This window comes from Triturus cristatus, chromosome 3_2 (genome assembly GCF_964204655.1).
Source record: "Triturus cristatus chromosome 3_2, aTriCri1.1, whole genome shotgun sequence".
NCBI lineage: Eukaryota > Metazoa > Chordata > Amphibia > Caudata > Salamandridae > Triturus > Triturus cristatus.
This window is the reverse complement of record NC_140584.1, coordinates 159,232,093-159,254,650: the sequence shown is the minus strand read 5'-3', so window position 1 is coordinate 159,254,650 and position 22,558 is coordinate 159,232,093. Positions and strand designations below refer to the sequence as shown.

Genomic DNA, 22,558 nt, shown 5'->3' with positions numbered 1-22,558 from the left:
CTACCACCATGATGCTTTACAGTTGTTTATGTTTTGCCCGTGTTTTCTGTTTCCGCTTTAATTGTGATCACTGTTCAAGTTGTTGCCAGCACCAATGACTCCATGAGGGTTGGCACACACTCACCCCACACACATCCAGCACAGGCGTCACTGTACATGTGACCATGGCAATAAAGGTGTCGAGCGCACGTGCCCGTAGCTAGTTCAATGAACTATCTGAGTGTGTCCGTGTGCTCATGATGTATGCATTAGGGCCCTGGGCCCTACAACATTACATTGTACTGTGTATATCAGACGCAGCCATGTCACCGCAGGCAGCAGGTGAGACCTTGCACATGTAGCTTTGTTGTTCCCCACTCAATACGTAAGGGGAGTGAATTAGGGTGGCGTACACCAGTTCAGCGTGGGGGTGTGGATGATTATCCCGTGGCTCTGGGTGTGGTTCAGTCTTGGAAATGTGCAAAGGCCTGTGTCTCTGTTGCAGTGTGGGTCTCTGTTGGGGAGTGTAGGTGGTCCCTGATGGGACTTAGCCACCCACATATGTGATCTAGCTTGGCTTCCATGAGGTAAAACCCCACCTGCACCTGTTCGACCACCCCCTTCTGACAGTCTGACACCTGGCCTTGGAATGCGATGTGTGCTTCGGTGGGCTGTTGGGATCCAGCCGTGGTGGTGGGTGCGTCCAACTGTGTGGTCTGTGCAGGGGGTGGGGTATCCTTGATGCAGCTGGGCTGCCCTGCTCCTGGAGGTCAATTACCTAAGATGTTCATTAACTGTTGTAGGGCGTCGGTGTTGAAAGTGTGGAGGTCCTCTTCAGCATCACTGCAGAGTTGTCTGGTCTGCTCTGCTGGAGGTGTTGCTTGTCCCTCTGCAATGTGAGGGGGAGATGCTTGTTGACATTGTGTTGGCATGTATGTTGACGCATTGTTCAAGTTTACATACAGACTGCATGACAATGTACATTGTGACTGTTTGAGAGGAGCAGACTATTTGATGCGGGACAGTGGACATTTGGGCTACATGACGTAGGTGAGGTTGTACATGTACATTTTCATCTCACAGTTTCCTGCTATGTCAGATGTGATTGGCCATTTTCTACGCACAAGAGGACCCAGTTGTGTCATCTGTTCTGCAGTGTAAGTGTTGCACTGTGTACCACATTGTGGATGTGCTGTCATTGCTATGTGTGTGTGTGCTGCATTGTGGGAGAGTTGCCCCTGCAGCTGTGATTTTGCTGCCCCTTATCCCTTGGAGGTGGTGTGCCTTTGGCTTTTGTGCCTTTAAGGTGCAGTAATGTTGGTGACTTGGGTCATTTGTGCTCTTGGATGGTTTTTGTACTTTTGTGAATTGTTTGCAGATGTATTGTTTACGTCAGTGGTTGTTTGTGGATTTGGATGTATCAGAGTGTGACCTGCTCCTTTGCGGTTGTGGTCCACACTCAGCCACCTCAGTCTCATGGCGTGCACTATGTGATGGTGATTGTACTCCAGCCATGCTGCTCATCATGTAGTGTCACTTGCATTGTCGGTGTGGCTCACAAATACCCATCTTTGCTGTGTTTCGCACGGGTGCATGTGTGTGTTGTGGAATTGGTGATGTGTGGGGTGGGACCCCTTTGGGCACGTGGCGGACGGGGGCCTACTTGATGTTTGTATGTGTGCTGCAGTGTGCCACGGGGATCAGGGACATGACCCAGGGTCATTGTGGGTGTGCGGTGTGCCATTGTGCCCATCACACCCTGTCCCCCCCAGTCCCTGCTCGTTACTCACCCTGTTGATGTTGTGTCAGGTCATGTCGAGCAGTGTCCGGACTCCCGACTCCTTGCACCGTCTCCACACTGATGACTGTTGCCGCCATTTGCTCCAGCTCCTCCAGTGGCGCAGGACTCCCACCTCCATTCGCGTTGCTGCCTTCCTGTTGGCAGTGGGTTTCTGCTTGGTTTGGCTTTTCACATCATGTCAGCGCATCTTGGCCTCCTCGACACTCCAACTGCATTCACGATGGAATGCCATTTTTCCGTCTGTGTTGCCAATGACACGGTGGAGGTGACGGACAGTTGTTGTTGGTGTTCTGTCACCTCCATGACGACGATCCAGTTGTCATGCGGACTGAACTGCATCTTCCTCTTGCTCTTCTCCTTGGCCTTCCCTGACCCCTAGGTTCCTTGCTGGTGGTCTGTGGAGCTTGTGGGGTTCGCGCTGACCTGGGCACTCGGTCCAGGTGCATCCATGTTGCTACGGAGTTTATTTTGTTTTTGTTGTGTTTTTCTTGTTCTGCTTTTATAGTGCATTTTCCCGCATGATGCGTGGGAATTGCAGGCCTGTCGCTGGTTATCGCTGATTTTTGTATCGCGATTGGCCTCATCGCAACTTTTTTGCGTTCGTGTTTCGCATTTTTGCAGTGTCGAGTTGATTTTAGTGCAGTAAGTTGACTTGTTGTCGTGGGACTATCGCATGGTGCCACTGGGTTGAGAATACTAAGTTAACAAGGCGTTGTTTTCCCGCGATAGACTGCGATATGCAAAGTTGCGTTCAGCTAATTTTGCAATGCTTATCACATGTTCTGGGGAATATCCCCCAAAGAGCAGAAAACCTAAGTTCCAGCACTACGACAACTGCAGTTCAAAACCAAATGATAAGCACCACCTCTGCAGTTACTCACCACCTTTGTGGGGGTTGAAAAAAGTCCACAGTCTATCTCCATTAATTCTGGGACAGACTCAACAGCCAAAAGTTATTATGAAGCTCACTGACTAATGTTGTTGTTGTTGTAGTAACTTTATTCGATATATAGAATATCATAAAAGTATAAAACATTATTAAAACAGTATTGAATAAAAAAGCCCATTACAACAACAGTACCCCATATATACAGGTAAAATATTGACATGATTAAAACAACATAATTCATTGCCTGAAAGACGACATGAAGAATAATTTAATAGTAAAAAGTGCCAAGAGAGGTAGAATCAGACAGCATCTTTGCTTGAAGATTTAGAAACTAGGGCAGAGGTGTTAAAGATGGAGTTTCACTCGGGAGTTGGTGCTTCTCAAGAAGCCTCTGTCTAATCCTCCAAGCCCTGCCCAAAAATTTTGCAGTTCCGCAGATGATACTGGGCACGGATGTCTCATACGTTAAAATGCGCAAGGCCACCAAGTGCGACCTGCAACCCAGGTTGGCACAAATAGGTTTCAGCCAACTAGACCTAGGATGTTTATAGGCCTGACAAGCAAACAGAAAATGACCAATGGATTCCTTGGTGGAGGCACAGCCTGGGCAGCCTTTTCCAACCTCCGATCCATCTCTCCATCCACCTTGAAACTCGGATAGTGGGAGTGTACCGTATCTTAATTTAAGATACAATGCCCTATCATACGGGGATTCAATAAAATCCAGAAGAATCTCCAATCTAGGAACAGGTTTTACGGCTAGAAATTTTTCAGTAAGGGGACCTTGCTGCGACCTTAAGGTTGCAGCAGTAATCCAGTCCCAGTAGATTTTTTTCATAATGGGTTTAGGAGGTGGCTGCTGGCTCTCCCAATACTCTCCCAAACCCAACGCATACACCAGATGTTTTAATTTGAATAGCCAAGGGATCTTATAACTGGCTCTGAGGTGTAATATATCATCCAGGGCCGCAGCATACTGACTTAAATCCGTAGATCTTCTGAGCCTGACCCAGTATAGCAAAGGGCGCAGCCTAGCAATATCATTTATGGGATGTATACCAAGGTCACTGCGAAGAGGAACTAATGGGGTGGATTGAGGGAGTGAGAGGATAGCTCTAAAGAAACAGTTCTCCGATTTTGTTAACTCTGCTAAATTTTCAAAACCCCATAGTTCCGCCCCGTATAGGGAGGCAGAAAGTGCCTTCCCCTGGTAGACCATAACCGCTGCAGCTATTGGTCGGCTAAATGATAATTTCTGGTGACTAACAATAGCACCTGCAGCCCGTTTATGGAGCAGGAGCATTTTGGAAAGGTGGGGAGCCCAATTCAATTTACTGTTGACCCTCACCCCAAGATAGTCAAAAGCAGTTACAAGCTCCAAATGGCAATTGTCCACACTGATGTTATTCCTAAACCTTTTGGAGGGGGACATGGCCATGAGCTTGGTCTTTGATGTGTTAATCTTGAGGCCCCTAGAGATACAAAACTCGGTAAAACGAGAGAGGAGTTTTTGAAGGCCCATAGGGCTCTTGGAGATAAGTAGTGTATCATCAGCAAAAAGCAGAGAGGGTGTTCTTTCCCCGCTCAGGGTTGGGGCATCGACCCCGTCAACCCTCAAAAAGTCTGCCACCCCATTTATAAAGAGGGAGAACAGGGTCGGTGCCAGAACACAACCCTGGCGGACACCTCTCCTTACTGCTATTCTCCCTGTCAGCTGGCCCTGTTGTCCCCACCTGACCTTTGCAAAATTGCCATCATGAAGGCGTCTAAGGAGATCCAGAATAAATGGGGGAATACCTAGATCAGCCAGAACTTGCCACAGCCTGGACCGGGGTACCAAGTCAAAGGCTGTTTTGAGGTCGATAAATGCCAGATAAAGGCTACCCCCATCAATAATAACAGACTTCCAGTATAGTATAGAAAATCTGAAAACCTGGTCGATGGTACCGACACCCTGCCTAAAGCCCGCCTGGAAGTGAGACAGGATGCTGCCCTCATCAATCCAGGCTTTAATCCTGGTTAGGAGGACCCTGCCTACCACTTTTTGGATCACATCAATTAAACTAATTGGTCTGTAGTTGGCAGGGTCCTCTCTATCTCCTTTTTTAAAGATGGCCACCACCTCGGCCCCCTTCCAGGAGTCTGGCACTAAATGACCCCTTGCTATGTTATTCAGGGTACGGTGAATAAACACAGCCCATAGTTCTCTGTCGTAAAGTAAGAGGTCGCCAGGAAGACCATCTGGTCCGGCTGCCTTGCCGGGTGCTATCATATTTATGGCTGATTGAATTTCAGTGAGACCGAACTGGTCCCCCTCCCCAGAGGGGAGTACAACCTCAGGCACAAAATCCCTAGTCTCTAGAGGGCACTCTTCACCAGGGGAGTATAGGCCAGAAAAATGGTCAAACCACTGCTGCTCGGTTATATGGTTTGGGATTGGGTCTGCCCCTCCTCTTGAGCTGATGTTAATAAGGTCCCAGAACCGAGTGGAGTCTTTTAATCGCGCGGCGTGCTTCAAATCCTGCCAATGGGCTTCATCCCATGCACGCTTGGCCTTTTTAATTGAACTATAGTATGATTTCCGGGCATGGGTAATAAAATGCTGATCCCTTTCTTTAAGAGCCCTAACCAGGTCCTGTCTCTTTTCTCTGCAGTCATTCGTAAACCATACATTTCCTGTAAGCGGTCTAGATGACTTGCGGTCCCCTTTAGTATTAACTTCAAAAAACTTCCCCACCTTGGTAATGGTCTCCATGTAAATCTCGTTTGGAGTCTTCATAGACAAGGAGACTTTGGTGGCTCCGTCCGGATCTAACTCCATTGATTTTATACTGTTTCTCAGAATATTTTGGATCTTACCTAGGTCCAGCTCTCGTTTAGCAACTATGGGCCATTTTAAACGTCTATTACAATTGGACGGAACAACCTCTCTAGACCAAAGTGGCTTGATACTGGTAGACTCGGTAGGTGTAGTGAACAGCTCGCGCTTAAGTTGCATGGTAAGCGGGTTGTGGTCGCTCTCATACCTAGAGATGACTTCCATATCAATGAGACCCGGCCACAACTCGACATCCAGCAGAATGTAGTCAATGCGTGATGGGGCTTTAGTTCTAATAAATGTGGGCGCTCCCCTTGTATCTGAACATGTTCTGCCGTTAGTGGCCCTAAGGCTGAATTCCATAGCCAGGGCATTAAGCTGCACAGCTCTTTTAGACCACCTCTTAAGAGGTGGAAGGCTAAGCAGGGGAATACCTCGCCTTGAGTCATCCTCGTCCGTGCCCAGGATGTTGTCGTCGCTGAGAGGTTCAAAGGTGCAATTGAAGTCACCAGCGACCACAACACCCGAATCTGTGCGAATGGTTGAAAGTTCAGACTCGAGATTTAATAACGTGGGGCACGCCTGTGCACTTGATGAACCTCGTGCGTAGATATTAAATATTTCTAAGCCGGGGTGGGATGCTAACCCAGCAATAGATAAATGCAAGAGGTCTTGAGACACACTAGAAATTTGCTTAATTTGCCAGTTCAGGTCAATACTAATCCATATTAAAAGACCCCCCGAAGGGCGTCCTCTAACTGAGCTAGTCGCTGGTACAAAATAAGAGGTGAACCCAGATCTATGGACAACGCCCAAGCTCCAAGTTTCCTGGAAAAGAATAACATCAAAGGAGTTAATAAACTCATTCCATACAGGATCAACGAGGTTTCGCTTTAGGCCGGCAATATTCCAGGATAAAAACCGAATATTGCTCAGGGGGTGTGACGAGGGGGGGGAAACCACAGATACAGGAGACCCCTCATCTCGGCTACCCCCGGGAGCTACACCGCCCTTCACAGGGACTGTAGAACCAACTCCTGTGAGGTCGGAGGGGGGGGCAAGAATTAAACTAGCAGGAATTGAGGTGATAGAGAATGGGCAGGGGTTAGTAAGTCAATCCACCTGTCTGAGACCAGAATCAGCATATTCGCTGCAGTTTAACCAGACCGGAGTTCTGCGGATTTGGATGTGGGAATGTGCAGGGGGTGATGTCCTGTACTCTAAGTTAATTAAATTTTCCGCCAAGGTCGGATTTATAAACTCAATCTCCACACAATCCAGTGAGGAGTCCACCCTGGACAGACGACACACTCTCACTATGTCCTCTCTAATAATCGACCTACAGCCTCTTGTATGCCTCAACCAGTGGATAACTTTGTTATGCAAAGACTCGCTTCCTTCAAAACCCCCTCGACTAGTGGATTTAGGTACGTGGGTCATAAAAACAGAAGGTTTAAAAGAAGACTGGTGGGGCCCAGGGGTGGCAGCCATGGAGCGGGGAAAAAGGCCACAATCAACCCTGTTCTGAGAGGGAATGGCATGGATACTAGGCGTATTCCGGGGGTGTGTATTCAACGGTCTATTACGAGGAAAATGTTGTGTTACCTCAGCAGAGGCCCTATGGACAAGAGCAGATCTAATGTTACCCTCCCCTGGTACCCAGCCTTGAGTCAACCCCAATGAACCCTGAGACTGGGAGGAAATAGGGAGGATCTGATCACTCAACTTAGGGGCCAGGGTAACCCCCTGAGGAGGTGGGAGAGGGAGGAGGACCTGTGACATACCCTGCCCAGAAACAAGTAAGTCCACCTTTCTACTAAGTGCCGCAACCAAGTCTTCCAGCTTATTAATTCTAACTTGGAGATCTTCAAAGGAGCCGGGTGGAAGCCCATGAGGGCTGGAAGGTATTGGGAGTGCCCTTTCTATGGGTGAGCTAGACTTGTCAGGGTTGGGGTCTAGTACAGCAAATCTATTGGAGCAGAGAATAGGAATAGATGGAGACTCGCAGGAACATACATCTGGTACGGAGGCATGCTCAGTTACTATGGTCAAATCTACAGTAGCTGGTGCAACAAGTGTGGAGATCGGTGCGGCTGAGGCTTGATCAGGCATAGTATTACTTTTATGAGAATTAACAAACATAGAGGGAATCACTTTCACACTGTTCTCTGGCGCAGATTTGTAAATACTACACCCCCCTTTGGGTACTACGTCAGTGTTTCCGCCCCCAAGCGACTCCTCACAATCATTTACAATCTCCTCTATTCGCGATAGAACACAATTAATGTCCAAACTCCACGCATTCCACCACTGTGAAGTAAAACTTTACTAAAGGGATCCGTGTTCAGAAACAACAGGGATCTCCATTTCCCTATTCCCTGGCTCAGAGTGTGAATATGGTGAACACAGCCCCCATGTCAAAAGTATTATCTAGTAGTCTACTTAGAATGTGAGATCCCTGAGTAATTGCCACTACGGTGTTCAAAGTCCTTAATTAATCAATGCTGAATAGGGGCGCCACTCTTCACAAGAACCAGATATATCCATGCCAATGTAAAACAGCTTACCAACACCCTGGTATCTCTCCCAAGTGTCACCAGTGATTTAAAGATAAGCGTGTGGTATGACCGAAGACTCACAGCTCAAAGAGTCTTGTGGCACAGAAAGTTACCACACCGTCATAACCACTGTCTAAACCATTTCCTAAACTGGTGAGTAATCCATTGCTACTGTGGATTAAAGGTATCTATAATCATGTCAGGATAAACACTAAAGGGCTGACCTTATGACTGCCATTTTGGAGGTGCAGAAAACAAACAAAGCAATGATTATAAGGGAGTATGAGAACTCCATAACTGAGACTATGCCAAAGGTCCAGATAATAATTTCCCATCCGTGCTTGTCATCTCCTTTATCTAGAGACATGGAGAAACCATAGATAAATCACTTAAGCTCTGTTAGTGGACCACAAATTTTGAGTAACATCAGGCGTAAATTATCACATTGGAGGCACAAGGATAAATTAATCTGGTTATTATCTGGTGATAGTAAAGGAAACAGAGACACTGCTATGATGTGCAAATAATGATGTCCATAACATACTCAATGGCTCCCCTAAGTATCATTTCCCCAATCTATTCAGTTTTGTGCCAGAATTTTCAACCAACATTCTGTCCCTGAAGTGGCTCATTGACTGGCACTATTTTACAAAATGTGTGGCATTCCTGTAGGCTTTATTGGCTGTCTACAATATATGTTGTTGCATAGACCTAAAATAAAAGTATGAAGACAAATATTACATTCAGGCCTCTGGAGTTAGTGAAATATATTATATATTTTTTCCTGAGATTTCATGAACCTTAGAAAAATTGGTTAGGTTTCCACCTCAAGAATTTGCGGGAAAGAATATCATCTCACTCAAGTTTGTTATCCTCTCTTGGAACCCAAACTACTTTGATAGTATGAGATGAAGTCATGTCTCTATCTTTCTAGCTTCTCTCTCTCTCTTTCAATCACCTCTTAGAATCAGGGGTATCTTTTACCCTAGTGTGCAAGTTCTTCTGTTTGACCATATAGATGCTGTTATGTAGTTATACAGGTCTTACTTTCATTTTTTCCTACCATAAAGATCTGATTATTAGACGAGCATTCAATATGGAGATTTCACATTTCTTAGGCTCCAAATTTATAGATCAGGATCCATACATGGTTTTAATTTCTTATGCCAAAGACAGCAAATGTATTTGGGTTTCAATGGTCATCACTATCATGCCACACTGACCTGGAAGCATGGAGGATCTCAACATATACTGAGTTACTAGAATGCGTAAAGTGGTTCAAACCCAGAACCTTTGACTCAAAAATAGTAACTAAACTTGAAATAATTTTCTAAGATAAAGTGCAAATTTTCTTTGTCTTTGAACTCCTTCAGAGCACCAGCTGAAGCCCGGGAACATATTAGTTCTCCGGAGGATGCGGAAACTGCTGCAGACATTGAGGATTCTGAGAATAATGCAGGTCCAGGTGCACCGTCTCCTGCTCCAGCCCCACCAGCAGCCTCGGGATCTGAAGCAACAGGCGAGGGCCCTGCTGTTGGTAGGTTTGAGATATGATGTTTCTTCTTTATTGGCAAGAGGACTGCAATAAGGCAGTAGTAAATGACTCACCCACATTTGGCCTTTTTAAATTTTAAACATTTTTCATTTTACTCACGGATGCAATACATTTCCTGAACCACATCTCTCACTGGTTGAAGTTTCCCATACTGAAATATTTAGCTGTTGCTGTCTATGGGTCTTGAATAGGTTTCTTTTAAAATTCTGTACATTGTGCCATATTTTAACAAATGTGTAACTGTTGTTTGAATAATAGTATCATGATCTTTTTCTTACATCAACCGACCGCTAGACGTGATGCCACAAATATCAGTGCAGGGCTCTGGAGAAAGCATATCCAATATCTGAAACGATATTGTAATCTAACCGTCCAGTTCATCCTAGGGTTCCATTTTGAGAATACTAGCAATACATATGACAATGATGGCTAAATATTCAGGTAGCTATAAGTTTGAATGACTCCGTTTTGTGAAGACTCTCAGAGATCCACCGTCCTTTCTAAGTATTTGGACGTGATTAGTGCATTATCATATAATAACAATATTGCAGAAGTCTACATCTAAGATTTAAATAAGTAAGCAAACAGCAAGTTCAAGTCTAGCAGAAAACTACATTCTTTATATTTTCAGTAATCAATAGTTGAAAACATGGGTTCAAAATGAGGAAGGCTTCAAGGAGGGTTAGAGCAGTGATGTGAGGATGGGTTAGAGAGAGAGAGAACTGCTGTGATGAGGGAGAAAGCAAACAATTGTGTGTTAATATTAGCTCGTGTTAACAGCACAATCACCATATGAAAAATCACTTTTGAAATATACTATAGGATTATATGGAGTTAGTTTTACCCAGAGTAATGAGACAGAAGTAAGGCAATAGAAGTCATTTAAAGTAGGTGAATGGATACAGGAATTACTGAAGACATGGAGCAGAAAAATGAGGAATTGGGAGCTGAAATTAGCAGTCACTGAAGATATGTGATTGGCATCAGAAGAGTATAATCAGTAGTAAGTGGTGTTTAAAAATTGAAACCAAGAGTTGTTTTAGAAGAGCACAGTACTTGCAGATAAAGTAAGAGTCAATGGAGTCTGGTAAATAGTGAAGAGAATAGAGTCTGAATACATAATCCAGGACAATCAGGAGAGTGGGGTCAGGGAGGCCAAAGTCAGGATAGTAAAAGGGGACAGAAAAGCTGAGTCTGTAATGAATTGAAGGAGGAATGTTGAGGGTACCTAAGAAGTGTCACACTATCACCTTCATCTTGTATTTTTAGAAAAATGCTAATACACCACCTCAGCTTTGTTAATTTCAAGCCAAATACCATGAAAGGTTGTCCAGCAGAATTTTCTTCTCAGCTTGGAAGTGGCGTTCATCAGTCCCCACACTTACCAGTACCTCAGCTTCAATGTATTAGGCAGTGATGGTTTGTACATTTCTACTGCAGCAACTATGTAGATTTATTTCCCGTATATAACATGGTCTAAACACAGGGCACAATGGAAGTTTCCTGTTATTAGATAAGCCAGGATGATACCAGTATATTGGATTTAATATAGTTTCACAAATATATTGTAGCCAGAATATCAACTACTAAAATATAATCAAGATACAGAGATGTGTACTTTTGAGTAGTAAATCTATACCTACCTAGACACACTTACATTTATGATATTTTGGGAGTCAATATTTTGGGTACAATATTAGGTGGATCATATTAACATCCACAATATTCTGAACAACTACCTGCAGAGATCCTGGTAGTTATATAAACTGCAGTTCTCATTGCCGGTTTTAATGTATATAAGTATGAATCCAGCCATAACTGTATATTGCACAACTAGCTCATGAGCAGCGAAGCAGAGACAAGATACTCCAAGTGATCATGCAATTTATTCAATTCGATCACACATTTGTTTCAAAACCAGAGCTTTAGTAGATGGTTTAGTAAGGCTTTACAACCATGCACTGCAAGAGAAGGGACCTAACAACTTGCCCAAGACAAGTGTTTATGGTTACAAAGTCACTTCTCCAATGTAACTCTGTTTTGTGAGTTCATGTAAGTGATTTACTCCAGCACAAAGGACTGGATAACTTAGATAGAGTTTAACTGTCTTCTTCTTTGCAGATGGGAGTCCTGAGCTAACGTCTGCGGCTGCGGCAATTTCCCAGGTGTCTGCAGCTGTCCCTCCAGATGACAGCCCTGTGAATGTCACCATCACTGTCACAGCAGCACCATGAAGAATATACAGTAACTCAGTATCCTGGCTTACTTGTCAAAAAGAAGAAAGTCTTTCTCTCAGACTATTCCTGTATCCTCCAGTATGGGTGTGCTTCCACGCACAGGCACATGTAGGCGTTCCACAACTTAAGGGGTGTATCATGGAATTGCCCAGTGGAAACAACGTTGAGAGCTCACCAAATTATCATGCCTTTCACTGTTTTTGGTAAACCAGAATCAACATGCTTCATGGAAAATAGAAGGCGACCAGTGTTCAATTTGTTCCAGTGGTTGCTTGCATTGGACTCTGGTCCACATTTTTATTTTTCAGCATCATACTTTGACCCAGAATAAAAGAAAGGTAAACAAGGAATAAAGAAGGAGGAAGAGAAAAACAGGAAAACAGTGACAAATTTAAAAAGCTTGACTGAAAAGTACCTGCCGAGAGTGAATTAAAAGGGCAGGAAGTGTAGGGTGGTGGAAGAAAGGTGCGTTAGGTGGAATCAAAACTAGGATCCCTTGGTAGTCAGCCACACTATCATTCAACGTCACCGGTGGCGGGCTCCTTAAAATAAAATTCAGCCCCTGCACTTATTATTAATTTATTTGACAAATTAAAAGCTGAATGCAGGTCTCCACTGCCTTCCCTCAATTATCCTGTGAAGGTCCTCATGGAACTAATAGACCATTTTTTGAGTAGTTTCTAGTAGTCAGGTGTGCACAACCACCAATATTTGAGATACTATCATATTAATATTGCTGTAGATTCTATGAAGACTACTAAGACACATAATACGCCCATAGCTAGCTAAAGTCTTGAAAATGCCCCAAATCATGTAAAGAAACATCACAACCTCATGCTGAGTTCAAGTGAGTGCTGGATAAGAGTGTGCCCCCTGGTTAGGCTGTGCCAGGTGAGATAGTATGTCACTTAAAGGAACAAATGTTTCTCTGTATGTTTAGTGCGTTTGGGGTACCTGAAATATTATATGCAGTCAATTGGTAATGTTACCACTCATGTCCTGTTCAGCAACTGGAGGACTGTCTCCCACACGTTCAACAGGTATGCAGCTTGAAAGGACATACATCCTTGACCAAAATAACAAAAGATTTTTGAAAATACCACAGAATTGTGCTTAAAAAATGCAATTTTAGAACAGCAACATGGCACAAAAAAACACAAAACCGTTAGAGGCGTATTTATTTATATTTAGCACTATTTATTTTTGCAGAAATGGATACTATAGAGGGGTGCTTGTTTTTTTTGTGGGAAATCTGATGATGATCGGTGGGTATCACTGGTGGGTATCACACTAGGACGACACGCAGACGAAATCCTAATCTACATGGATCAAAGAGACTATTTACTGGTGTTCTGGACTCAGCATTCATCTTCCCGACTAATCTGTTCAAAGTTAGATATTAAAACAAATTCCTTGAGAAAGCTCTATGGCCTGTGAGGCGAGATCACGTGTCAGCTGTGATTCTACTTATCCCTAAATCTTTTTTTTCAAAGAGTTCATTACTTCTAAACTGAAAGATCATATTCTGAAACCAAAATTGAATAAAATGTCATTAAGCAAATCACAAATTACATTTGGATTTCCTCTTTTCGAACCTATGAGACAGCGCTACTAGCTCCATTCCAGAGCACATTGTTTATCATTACTGGGTAGATGGGTGAATCCAGGAGGGCACTGAACACCGCCACAAAAAAAACTGGAACTCTTTAAGCATTTGGTCAGCGGAGAAAGAGCGCGAACTACAGAGACACCCTCCTTCCTGTCCTGTGAAATTAATCCTGCTTTGAACCTATGAGCTTTAGTTCATGGCCCCTCAATAACCAAGTGATCAGCTGAATGAATCCACGTGGACCACCCCCAGCATGGAGCTCAACAGAGTGCGGACCTGCGGATTGTTGTCACTGTTTAATTGTTTAATGTATGTGGGCCATTATCAAGGACAATCATAGCCTGTAAGAAGAAGTCGACATACATTGCCCACCCTCACTGTTACCTTGCAGCATTTTACGTTGTCCTCATGGCAAGAGATGTGAACGTTCTATATAGTGAAATTATCTTAGATCTATGTACTATGTCTGTATTGCAACCTATTAAATGGTCAATAAAATATTCAACAAAAAAAATAAAAAATAAGCTGAATGTATCTTCATATGAAATATTGTTCAGAATAGGGCATCCCCAAGTTCAGCAAATATCTTTGTATGCTGGTATGTTTGCCATGGTCTCAAACAGCATGTCGTTCAAGGAATTTTTTATGAGTTTTTTTTAATTTGCTGATGTGTCTACGCCAATGGAAAAGGTCAAACTCTAATCTTTAAAAAGTCGTTGTCTCCTCCCAGAAGTTCTTCATCACAAGTTCATATTGCTCTGCAATTAAATATATTCTTCACGAGTACAACTATTCAGGATGTCACACGTTGTGAATCCAAATAATGTTTCAATGACCAACATGACCAGTTTGAAGAAGTTAGTGAAAGAGTAAATGTGCTGGCCAACTTAGTTTCTGACCTGTGTAGGATCAGCGAATGTTTCTAGCATAAACCAGTGCAGAACCAATAAACACAATGTAACCTGCTTGAGGGAGCTCCAAAACACCTCATGCATTATAGGTGAAGATCTCCATCTGAAAAAGACTTCCAATTGTGATTCTGATCATATTAAACATAAATGGCATGTAGATCAGTGGAAAAATAGAAGTAAGGGCACTTGTGCGCTCTCTGTTCTCATACAGTGGACAATACGGTGGGGCTAAATCCAAATATTAGGAATGGAAGCAATCACCCTTATAAAAACTGTCCTTTCTAATTCTTAAGATGAGTTGGTCTACTTAAGGCAGCAGTTCTTTACCTGGTATTCGTGCTTCCCTGTGGGGACCCAATGCCTACTCAGTGTTAAAAAAATTAAATACTTTTAGCAGATTGAGTAAGTTTACAAATATTAAAAAGCAAAATATAAAATTGATAATTTTATGATGTCCTGAAATTGTAAAGGAATTTGGAAATGGAGGTAAATCATTAAGTTAGTATACCTAGCTTGAATTGTGGAAGCAGCAAAAGTACAAGAAACAGAATCTAATATGGGCTCAATCAAAGCAATGGTATGCACCGAACAAAAAAGAGCATGCATTTGGTCTAAAAAAAAATGGTAAATTAGAGTCTTGCATATCACTCTTTTTTTAGAAATAAAACCAAAGTTTGAAAAGCTACAACTTTCCCATTAAAATTAAAATTTCAATTTTGGTATTCTTTTGTTTGTGAATTAAACAAAATATTTTATCATTTGTTTGATGTATGCCTGATTCTGAATTTGTGTGTATTGTTTTACTGCTCGAATCATAAACACTACTTAGGTCAGGGCCCCTGGTTTCCAGTAGTAATCCAGATGGCGTCCACAGAACTCAAAAGGTTAAAAACCACTGACGTTAGGGGATGTATAATTCTTGCCCAATAGCAAATTGTTATACCAAAAATTTCACTCTTTGCGCATCGCTATTTCAATAATTACAAATTAACACCATTGTCTCAACACTGATGTCTGTGATAACTAACATTTCAAGCCACCCCTTCCCTAAATTGACTGCTGTTCCCAAAGGTTGCCAATGAATGGAATTGTTTGCTGTATCTTAACCATTACCCTGATGACATCACACTTTAGTAAAGACTTTTAAGACCAAGAAACTTTGATGAACAACATTGAAGCTGTAAACAAAGTGACCCCATTTGTCACCCCATCTTCCTAAGCCATTCCAGAAACGTGTCATATTCTGAGTCATCATCATTGATTCTCACTACTTTTACAGAAGGCGAAGTAACACAATCATCACATTTCCACACCACACACAACAGTGTATTTAAGGAATTCCTTCTGCATAGCGAGCTATGAAGTCTGGATTACTTCTCAGATTGGGCACCTCTCAATGGAGAGCAACATAATAAAAACAAGCATTTGTAATGCAATAGGTCTCGCATTTGTTAAAGTTAGAGCTATTGGCATTGTAAATGATGGTTTGTGTTTTTTTTGCAGCCAAGTACTTGCATACTACTATTGTAGTCTAAGGTTCCCAATAACAAAATATCTACCTACCAGCTTTAAGAAAACGTAATCACAATTCATCAAAACACCACTTGGCTTTAGAATGTGATTTTCACAATAAATAAGTCAGGGCTACTGACTAATCATGACTTTTCCAAATAAGCATATCAGTCCTATAGCCTTGATCAATGGCTAGTCGCCATAAATAAATCATTCCTTCTGTGTTGAGCATAAGCTGCCCCCTAAAGTCAAAAGTGCAATGCACGCAATATTCAATGAAAGCACATAACATAAGGCAAATACAAATCTGTACTCTAGGGAATAAGTTCTGAGCCACTCTCTAAGTGTTGGTTCTTAAGGATTAAGGGTAACATTGAAAAAAACAAAAACAGAGTGAAAGGAAAAGAGAGTGTGAAAGGAAATATTTAAATGAAAGAAAGAAAAGAATGAAAGATGGAGGGAATTATGGAAGGAAATGTAAAAGTAAATAATGGAGGGTGAATGAATGAATAGGTGAAGGCTAGATAGCTCCAAGAGCCTCAGTGAATTGATGGTGCAAGGGTGAAAGAAAATCATCTAGGAAGGTCGAGGTTTTATCGCACCTCGCCGTTGTTAGAGAAGGGGTTTCAAAGAAAGGGGTGTCTTAATTTAGTGCAATTCCACATGTGGCATCTAGGATAAAAGTAGGACAGGTATTCTCCCTGTTTCTCAAAACAGTACACGGTTCTCATGCTGCCTGTGGGTCCAAGTACATTTTTCCCCAACAAGTGTGTATGGAAAACTTTCAGCTATAGAAACACTACTTCCAGTCGAACACACGGATGTGAAACTGTTGATTTACACTGAGTCGCCTTTGCCTCAATTGTGAAATAGGGCATAAGGGCTCACCTTCCTTGAAGCAAGGCGTCCATCCTCAGAATTGTGTGTGGCTGGGCATTTGCAAAGCATCACTCTGTAGTGAGATTGTGAGTGTTCTGCCACTGAGGTTTGTGGTAACTCTGAGGTGACAACACTAGATCCTCAGAAGCCTGCACTCATTGTGACGACAAACACTCTTGTAAAGGATGGATCTTGAGGCATGCATAGGGAACCAACAGTATGCACAAAGCCATCATGCCTAACAACTTTGCCATCATTTTTTACTAAGAGATTATGTCTGGAAAACTGGAATCAAGTCTCTGAAATGCCCGTACACTCTCCACTCTTGAGAAGGCGTCAGCCAACTGAGCAATCAGTGTTGCACCCAGGGAATTTTGATGCTACACTAGCTGAAGAAGGGAATTTTTGACAATGATTATTATCCCCAATTGGTGAATCTGAGTAACTGTTGTTCGGATGTGGGACAAGCGTTGCCGTGCTCCTTTCCCCTTTACCAGCCATTTGAATCCTTGGCAGCTGAGATTCTTTACCACCACAGCAAGGCATTCCATAAACACTCATGTTAAAAAGTTTATGCTGAAGGGTAAAACTGTGAATTGATAATGCTGTGCACCTATCTTAAAGCTAAGGCACTTGGCTTGGACCACGATCATGGCGGCAGCATAGCTGTGCGGCTCCGTCATGATCCCGTATTAATACTGCTACAACCGGGAGTGAGGCGTCCCTACTCATCTGTATTTGGGTGCTGGATGGGTGGGCCAGCCTCCAACGTCGGCATGAGCTGAAGCCGGACCTTGGCAGATGTGCAAAACCAAAGGAACCGAGCTGCGGCGGGGGAGCCCGGAGATATCGAAACCAAAGGGGCTGTCAAATTGCGGCATTGATCGGGAGCCCTGGGAGCGTGGCAGAATGGTGACTGTCCCCTGTGCTGGTGAAAGGGAGTGAGGGCCGTGCAGACGGTGGCCGAAACACAAAGAACACTGTGGTGAGGAGCGCCGGCTTAGCCAGCAGCGCTGGGCTGGGGAGCAGAGAGCACCGACTCGGGCTGGATGACTGACAGTGGCCTGAAACGGAGATCCGCGGCAGCCAGACGCTCAAGTAGGCTGGAGGCTGGGCGAGCTAGCAGCAGGGACCGAGGTGATCCACGGCAACACCTATTCAAGGATCGGGGTGATCAGAGGAACAAGCCCTGATGAGTGGGAGGTGAGAAAGGTGACGGCCAGTGAAAACATTACGCAGCATAGGATGGCCCAGCGATTACACCGGAGGCGGGGAAACTCCTGAGGACTCCAGGGGGCCACGTGGGGTGGCCCGGTGGGAGTACAGCAACAAGCAAATACAAGCAACACGAGGCCCTCAATTTGTGAAAGTGAAAGCAATGAACATAACACCTAATTAACCAAGCCCCGGCGAGGCCACTAGAACCTCACACCAAGGCGAAAGAGATGCCGCGGGCAAAAGAGATGCCATGCGCGTGCACAATCTCCAGTCCGGTGAGCGAGCCGGAAAGGAGACAGGGAGGGGACCAAAAAGCCTCTCTCCAAATGAAAGGCGAGCGTTTAACATAAAGGGGGAACAACCTTTACAACGCAACTTTTACAACGCACTACCATTACAACGCATTTTTTACAACGCATAATCCATTACAACGCATGACATTACAACGCATGACACTACAACGCATTTTTAAAAACTACCTTTACAACGCATTCCATTACAACGCATACTACCATTACAACGCATACCATTACAACGCATAATATTACACTACACTATCCAACACTTACCCTACTGTTGCACCCCCTGGAGTTAGAATAGTAATTTTTACCCCTATACTATCCAACACTTACCCTACTGATGCACCCCCTGGAGTTAGAATAGTAATTTTTACCCCTATACTATCCAACACTTACCCTACTGATGCACCCCCTGGAGTTAGAATAGTAATTTTTACCCCTATACTATCCAACACTTACCCTACTGATGCACCCCCTGGAGTTAGAATAGTAATTTTTACCCCTATACTATCCAACACTTACCCTACTGATGCACCCCCTGGAGTTAGAATAGTAATTTTTACCCCTATACTATCCAACACTTACCCTACTGATGCACCCCCTGGAGTTAGAATAGTAATTTTTACCCCTATACTATCCAACACTTACCCTACTGTTGCACCCCCTGGAGTTAGAATAGTAATTTTTACCCCTATACTATCCAACACTTACCCTACTGATGCACCCCCTGGAGTTAGAATAGTAATTTTTACCCCTATACTATCCAACACTTACCCTACTGTTGCACCCCCTGGAGTTAGAATAGTAATTTTTACCCCTATACTATCCAACACTTACCCTACTGATGCACCCCCTGGAGTTAGAATAGTAATTTTTACCCCTATACTATCCAACACTTACCCTACTGATGCACCCCCTGGAGTTAGAATAGTAATTTTTACCCCTATACTATCCAACACTTACCCTACTGATGCACCCCCTGGAGTTAGAATAGTAATTTTTACCCCTATACTATCCAACACTTACCCTACTGTTGCACCCCCTGGAGTTAGAATAGTAATTTTTACCCCTATACTATCCAACACTTACCCTACTGATGCACCCCCTGGAGTTAGAATAGTAATTTTTACCCCTATACTATCCAACACTTACCCTACTGTTGCACCCCCTGGAGTTAGAATAGTAATTTTTACCCCTATACTATCCAACACTTACCCTACTGATGCACCCCCTGGAGTTAGAATAGTAATTTTTACCCCTATACTATCCAACACTTACCCTACTGATGCACCCCCTGGAGTTAGAATAGTAATTTTTACCCCTATACTATCCAACACTTACCCTACTGTTGCACCCCCTGGAGTTAGAATAGTAATTTTTGCCCCTATACTATCTAATACTTACCTTAAATGTAATTTAATATAATGCGTTGTAATGGTATGCGTTGTAAAGGTAGTATGCGTTGTAATGGCAATGCGTTGTAAAGGTATTTTTAAAAATGCGTTGTAGTGTCATGCGTTGTAATGTCATGCGTTGGAATGGATTATGCGTTGTAAAAAATGCGTTGTAAGTGCATGCGTTGTAAAAGTGTGCGTTGTAACGTCATACATCCAACATAAAGTATGACGCGTGCAAATGAAAAGCGGAAGCAAAGCTTTCACCCTGCTTCCGAAACAAACCCAACGACAATAGATCTCGCAGAGTGAGCAGCACATGCGCTGCGACGCTAAGCGAGACCTAATAGGTTGTAACAACATTTTCAGGTTATATTCATTTTCTAAGGGTTGAAGTTTGTTTTTAATTACACTCTATTTTACACAAAAGCACTATTTGAAAATTCAAATAGATTTTTATTTATGAGATTTTAAAGATTATTCTTTATATATGTGTGCGTTCTTTCTGCTGGTTTTTCTTTTTCATTTATTTAAACATAACCTCAAAGAGAGGATTGGAAAATTGAGTAATTCAAATATTATAGCATATCAAGGTCATCTCTGTATTCAATACGTTTTTTCTCTGTAAGATTCTGTTACATTGGAAATGTACTTTTGTACACAGTTCTTTTAACACTTATTTGTGGCTCGCATGCTTCTGTTAGGAAATTGAAAACATTAAGCATTTAAAATATGACTTTGCTTGTAAAATTGGTGTAAGACATAATTATGTCCAACTCATACAGAGCAAGATGCAAATGTAAACAACATCAAAGCTATACACAATATCAAGATTTTCCTCACCCCAGTTAAAAATTTCTGGAACAGCACATAACATGCATTTGTAACATTTAACACAATACAAATGAGAAAACGGAATGTTACAGAGGCACCAGTGCTCCTACTGGAAGTGGGTGGGGAGAATATACCTGCAAGTTAAATTAAAATCTAAAAGTTACCCATAAGGCCTTCTTCACTCTTCAACTTAGCTTTAATTTCATGGCTGATTTACAATTCAGCAAGGTAATATTATGGTATCATGTTTCTGAGACATGAGACACGTCTCATATAATAAGACATGAAAACAGACAAACAGATGCCGGTGAAAGGGACTAGAATGTGTTCTGATTTATGCTTAGACTCAATTTTGTTTCTTTCTGTGGATCAACATAGAGAGTAGGCTAGATATTCTAAAACCTTAGGGAAAAAACGCAGGATGATCAATGAATAAGAGTTGGTTGAAACAAATGTACAATTATTTGATAAATGTGGCTATGGCCGTAGACAGCTTTATAACAAATGTACATGCATTCATACATTGCTCATTTGTTAATGGGAAGGAAGCACAGATGTCAAAGGTCGGTTGAAGAATGAAACCATTTGGGAAGGCCAAGTAACTATAAATGCTCGAGAAGATAAAAAATGAGTACAAAATCGAGAGAATTGCCATAATCAAGGCGTCCTCCCCAACAGCCCACATTATGGTGAAGCAAAGTTAAAGGTATAGAAGAAGAAAAATATTTCAGAGAACTTTCAACCAGAAGAAGCAGGACAGCGTGTCGAGAGATATAGAAGGGTCAAAGTCACAGTGTCTCCCTAGTTCTGAACTGTTATAAGTGGGTTCATTAAAGCAAACAAAGTTACCTTATAATATTTCCATTCATTCTTATTTACATTATCTGTAAATAAATAAAGTTTAATGAATAAACATATTGTATGAAATATTAATACGTGTGGGTGTTTGTGTGTGTGTGTATGTACCAATTTTAGAAAATAGGTGGGGCTCTCTATTGCATCTTCTACTGAAAAGACAGTATCTGACTGAATTTATCTGATTCCTATTGCTCAAATCCATGAGCGCATATCTCAAGGTGGAGGGTTAAGGGACACCCTCCAGGTTTCGTTTTCTCTTAAAAGGTTGCATTATTTTTTTGGGGTGTAGGAAACCTACTAGGTGCCACCCTAAAAATCTGGGGGTAGCACAATAAAGGGGAGCAGATGACTTACATGAATTCAGTTGAGAAAGCGCTTTAAATCTCTTAAAGATTTCCTGTGTTGGCAATGCAAGAAGACAACTATGTACTGTGAACTGCTTTTCTCATATTTAATAATAGTGGCATAACACTAACATTTGTCCTCCAGTGAATAATCAGAGAGACACATGTGTAAGGTTATTTCACACTCTTTTACCAAGAGTTAAGGTCTCAGTGTTCCAGACTGTAGAAGGCTTGTTCTGATGACAAGGACTAGTTTTGCCTAGATTGCTGCAGTGGTTGTACAGGCAATACATTCAAAATGCAATGAATGTGATGTAGGGAAAAGCCTCTTTTTGCAGGATCACCCTCATTTTTTGGGACTGATGCTGCTGCTTTTTTGACTCTGCGCACTAGGGCTATGCTAACCTTACCCCTAAAACATGTAGTAATATGTTATGCCCCTAATTGGCATATTTAACTTACTGTAACTTACCTAGTACATGGTACCAAGTGCAGGACTGCCACAAGTATCATGACTGTGCAGGTTTAAACTGAAAATTTGACCTGTCAAAATAAACACTTTTGAGAAGACTAAACCCTCCTTTTAAATATTAACTTCACCCCTAAGTAGTCATTAAATGGCCAGAAGGCAGAGTGCATGGTATTTTAAAGCAGGACATGTGAAGGATTTATGATATACATGTCCCTACAGTGACAAGACGCTAAAAGCTATTTTCTCTGTATCAGGCTTAACAGTTTCAAAGGAAAGCTTAGGGATGCATTATTTCAGTTAATAAAGTTATCTCAGCGTAGGAAGCAGATAACATGTTAATTCTTGGCCTTTTTAAAATATTTCTTACAAATCAAATATATTAGTACAGTAA

The 22,558-nt window shown here is 42.5% G+C and overlaps 1 protein-coding gene across 1 annotated transcript in view; it reads left to right on the top strand.

The window, feature by feature from the left end:
- Positions 1-14,057, top strand: part of VSIG10L2 (V-set and immunoglobulin domain containing 10 like 2) — a 247,992-nt gene extending 233,935 nt beyond the window's left edge. The window contains exons 11-12 of the mRNA XM_085647401.1: positions 9,419-9,582; positions 11,722-14,057. Of these exons, the coding sequence (XP_085503527.1) occupies positions 9,419-9,582; positions 11,722-11,834 (277 nt within the window). The 3' untranslated portion in view covers positions 11,835-14,057. The remainder of the gene's footprint in view (positions 1-9,418; positions 9,583-11,721) is intronic.
- The last annotated feature ends 8,501 nt before the right edge of the window (positions 14,058-22,558 follow it).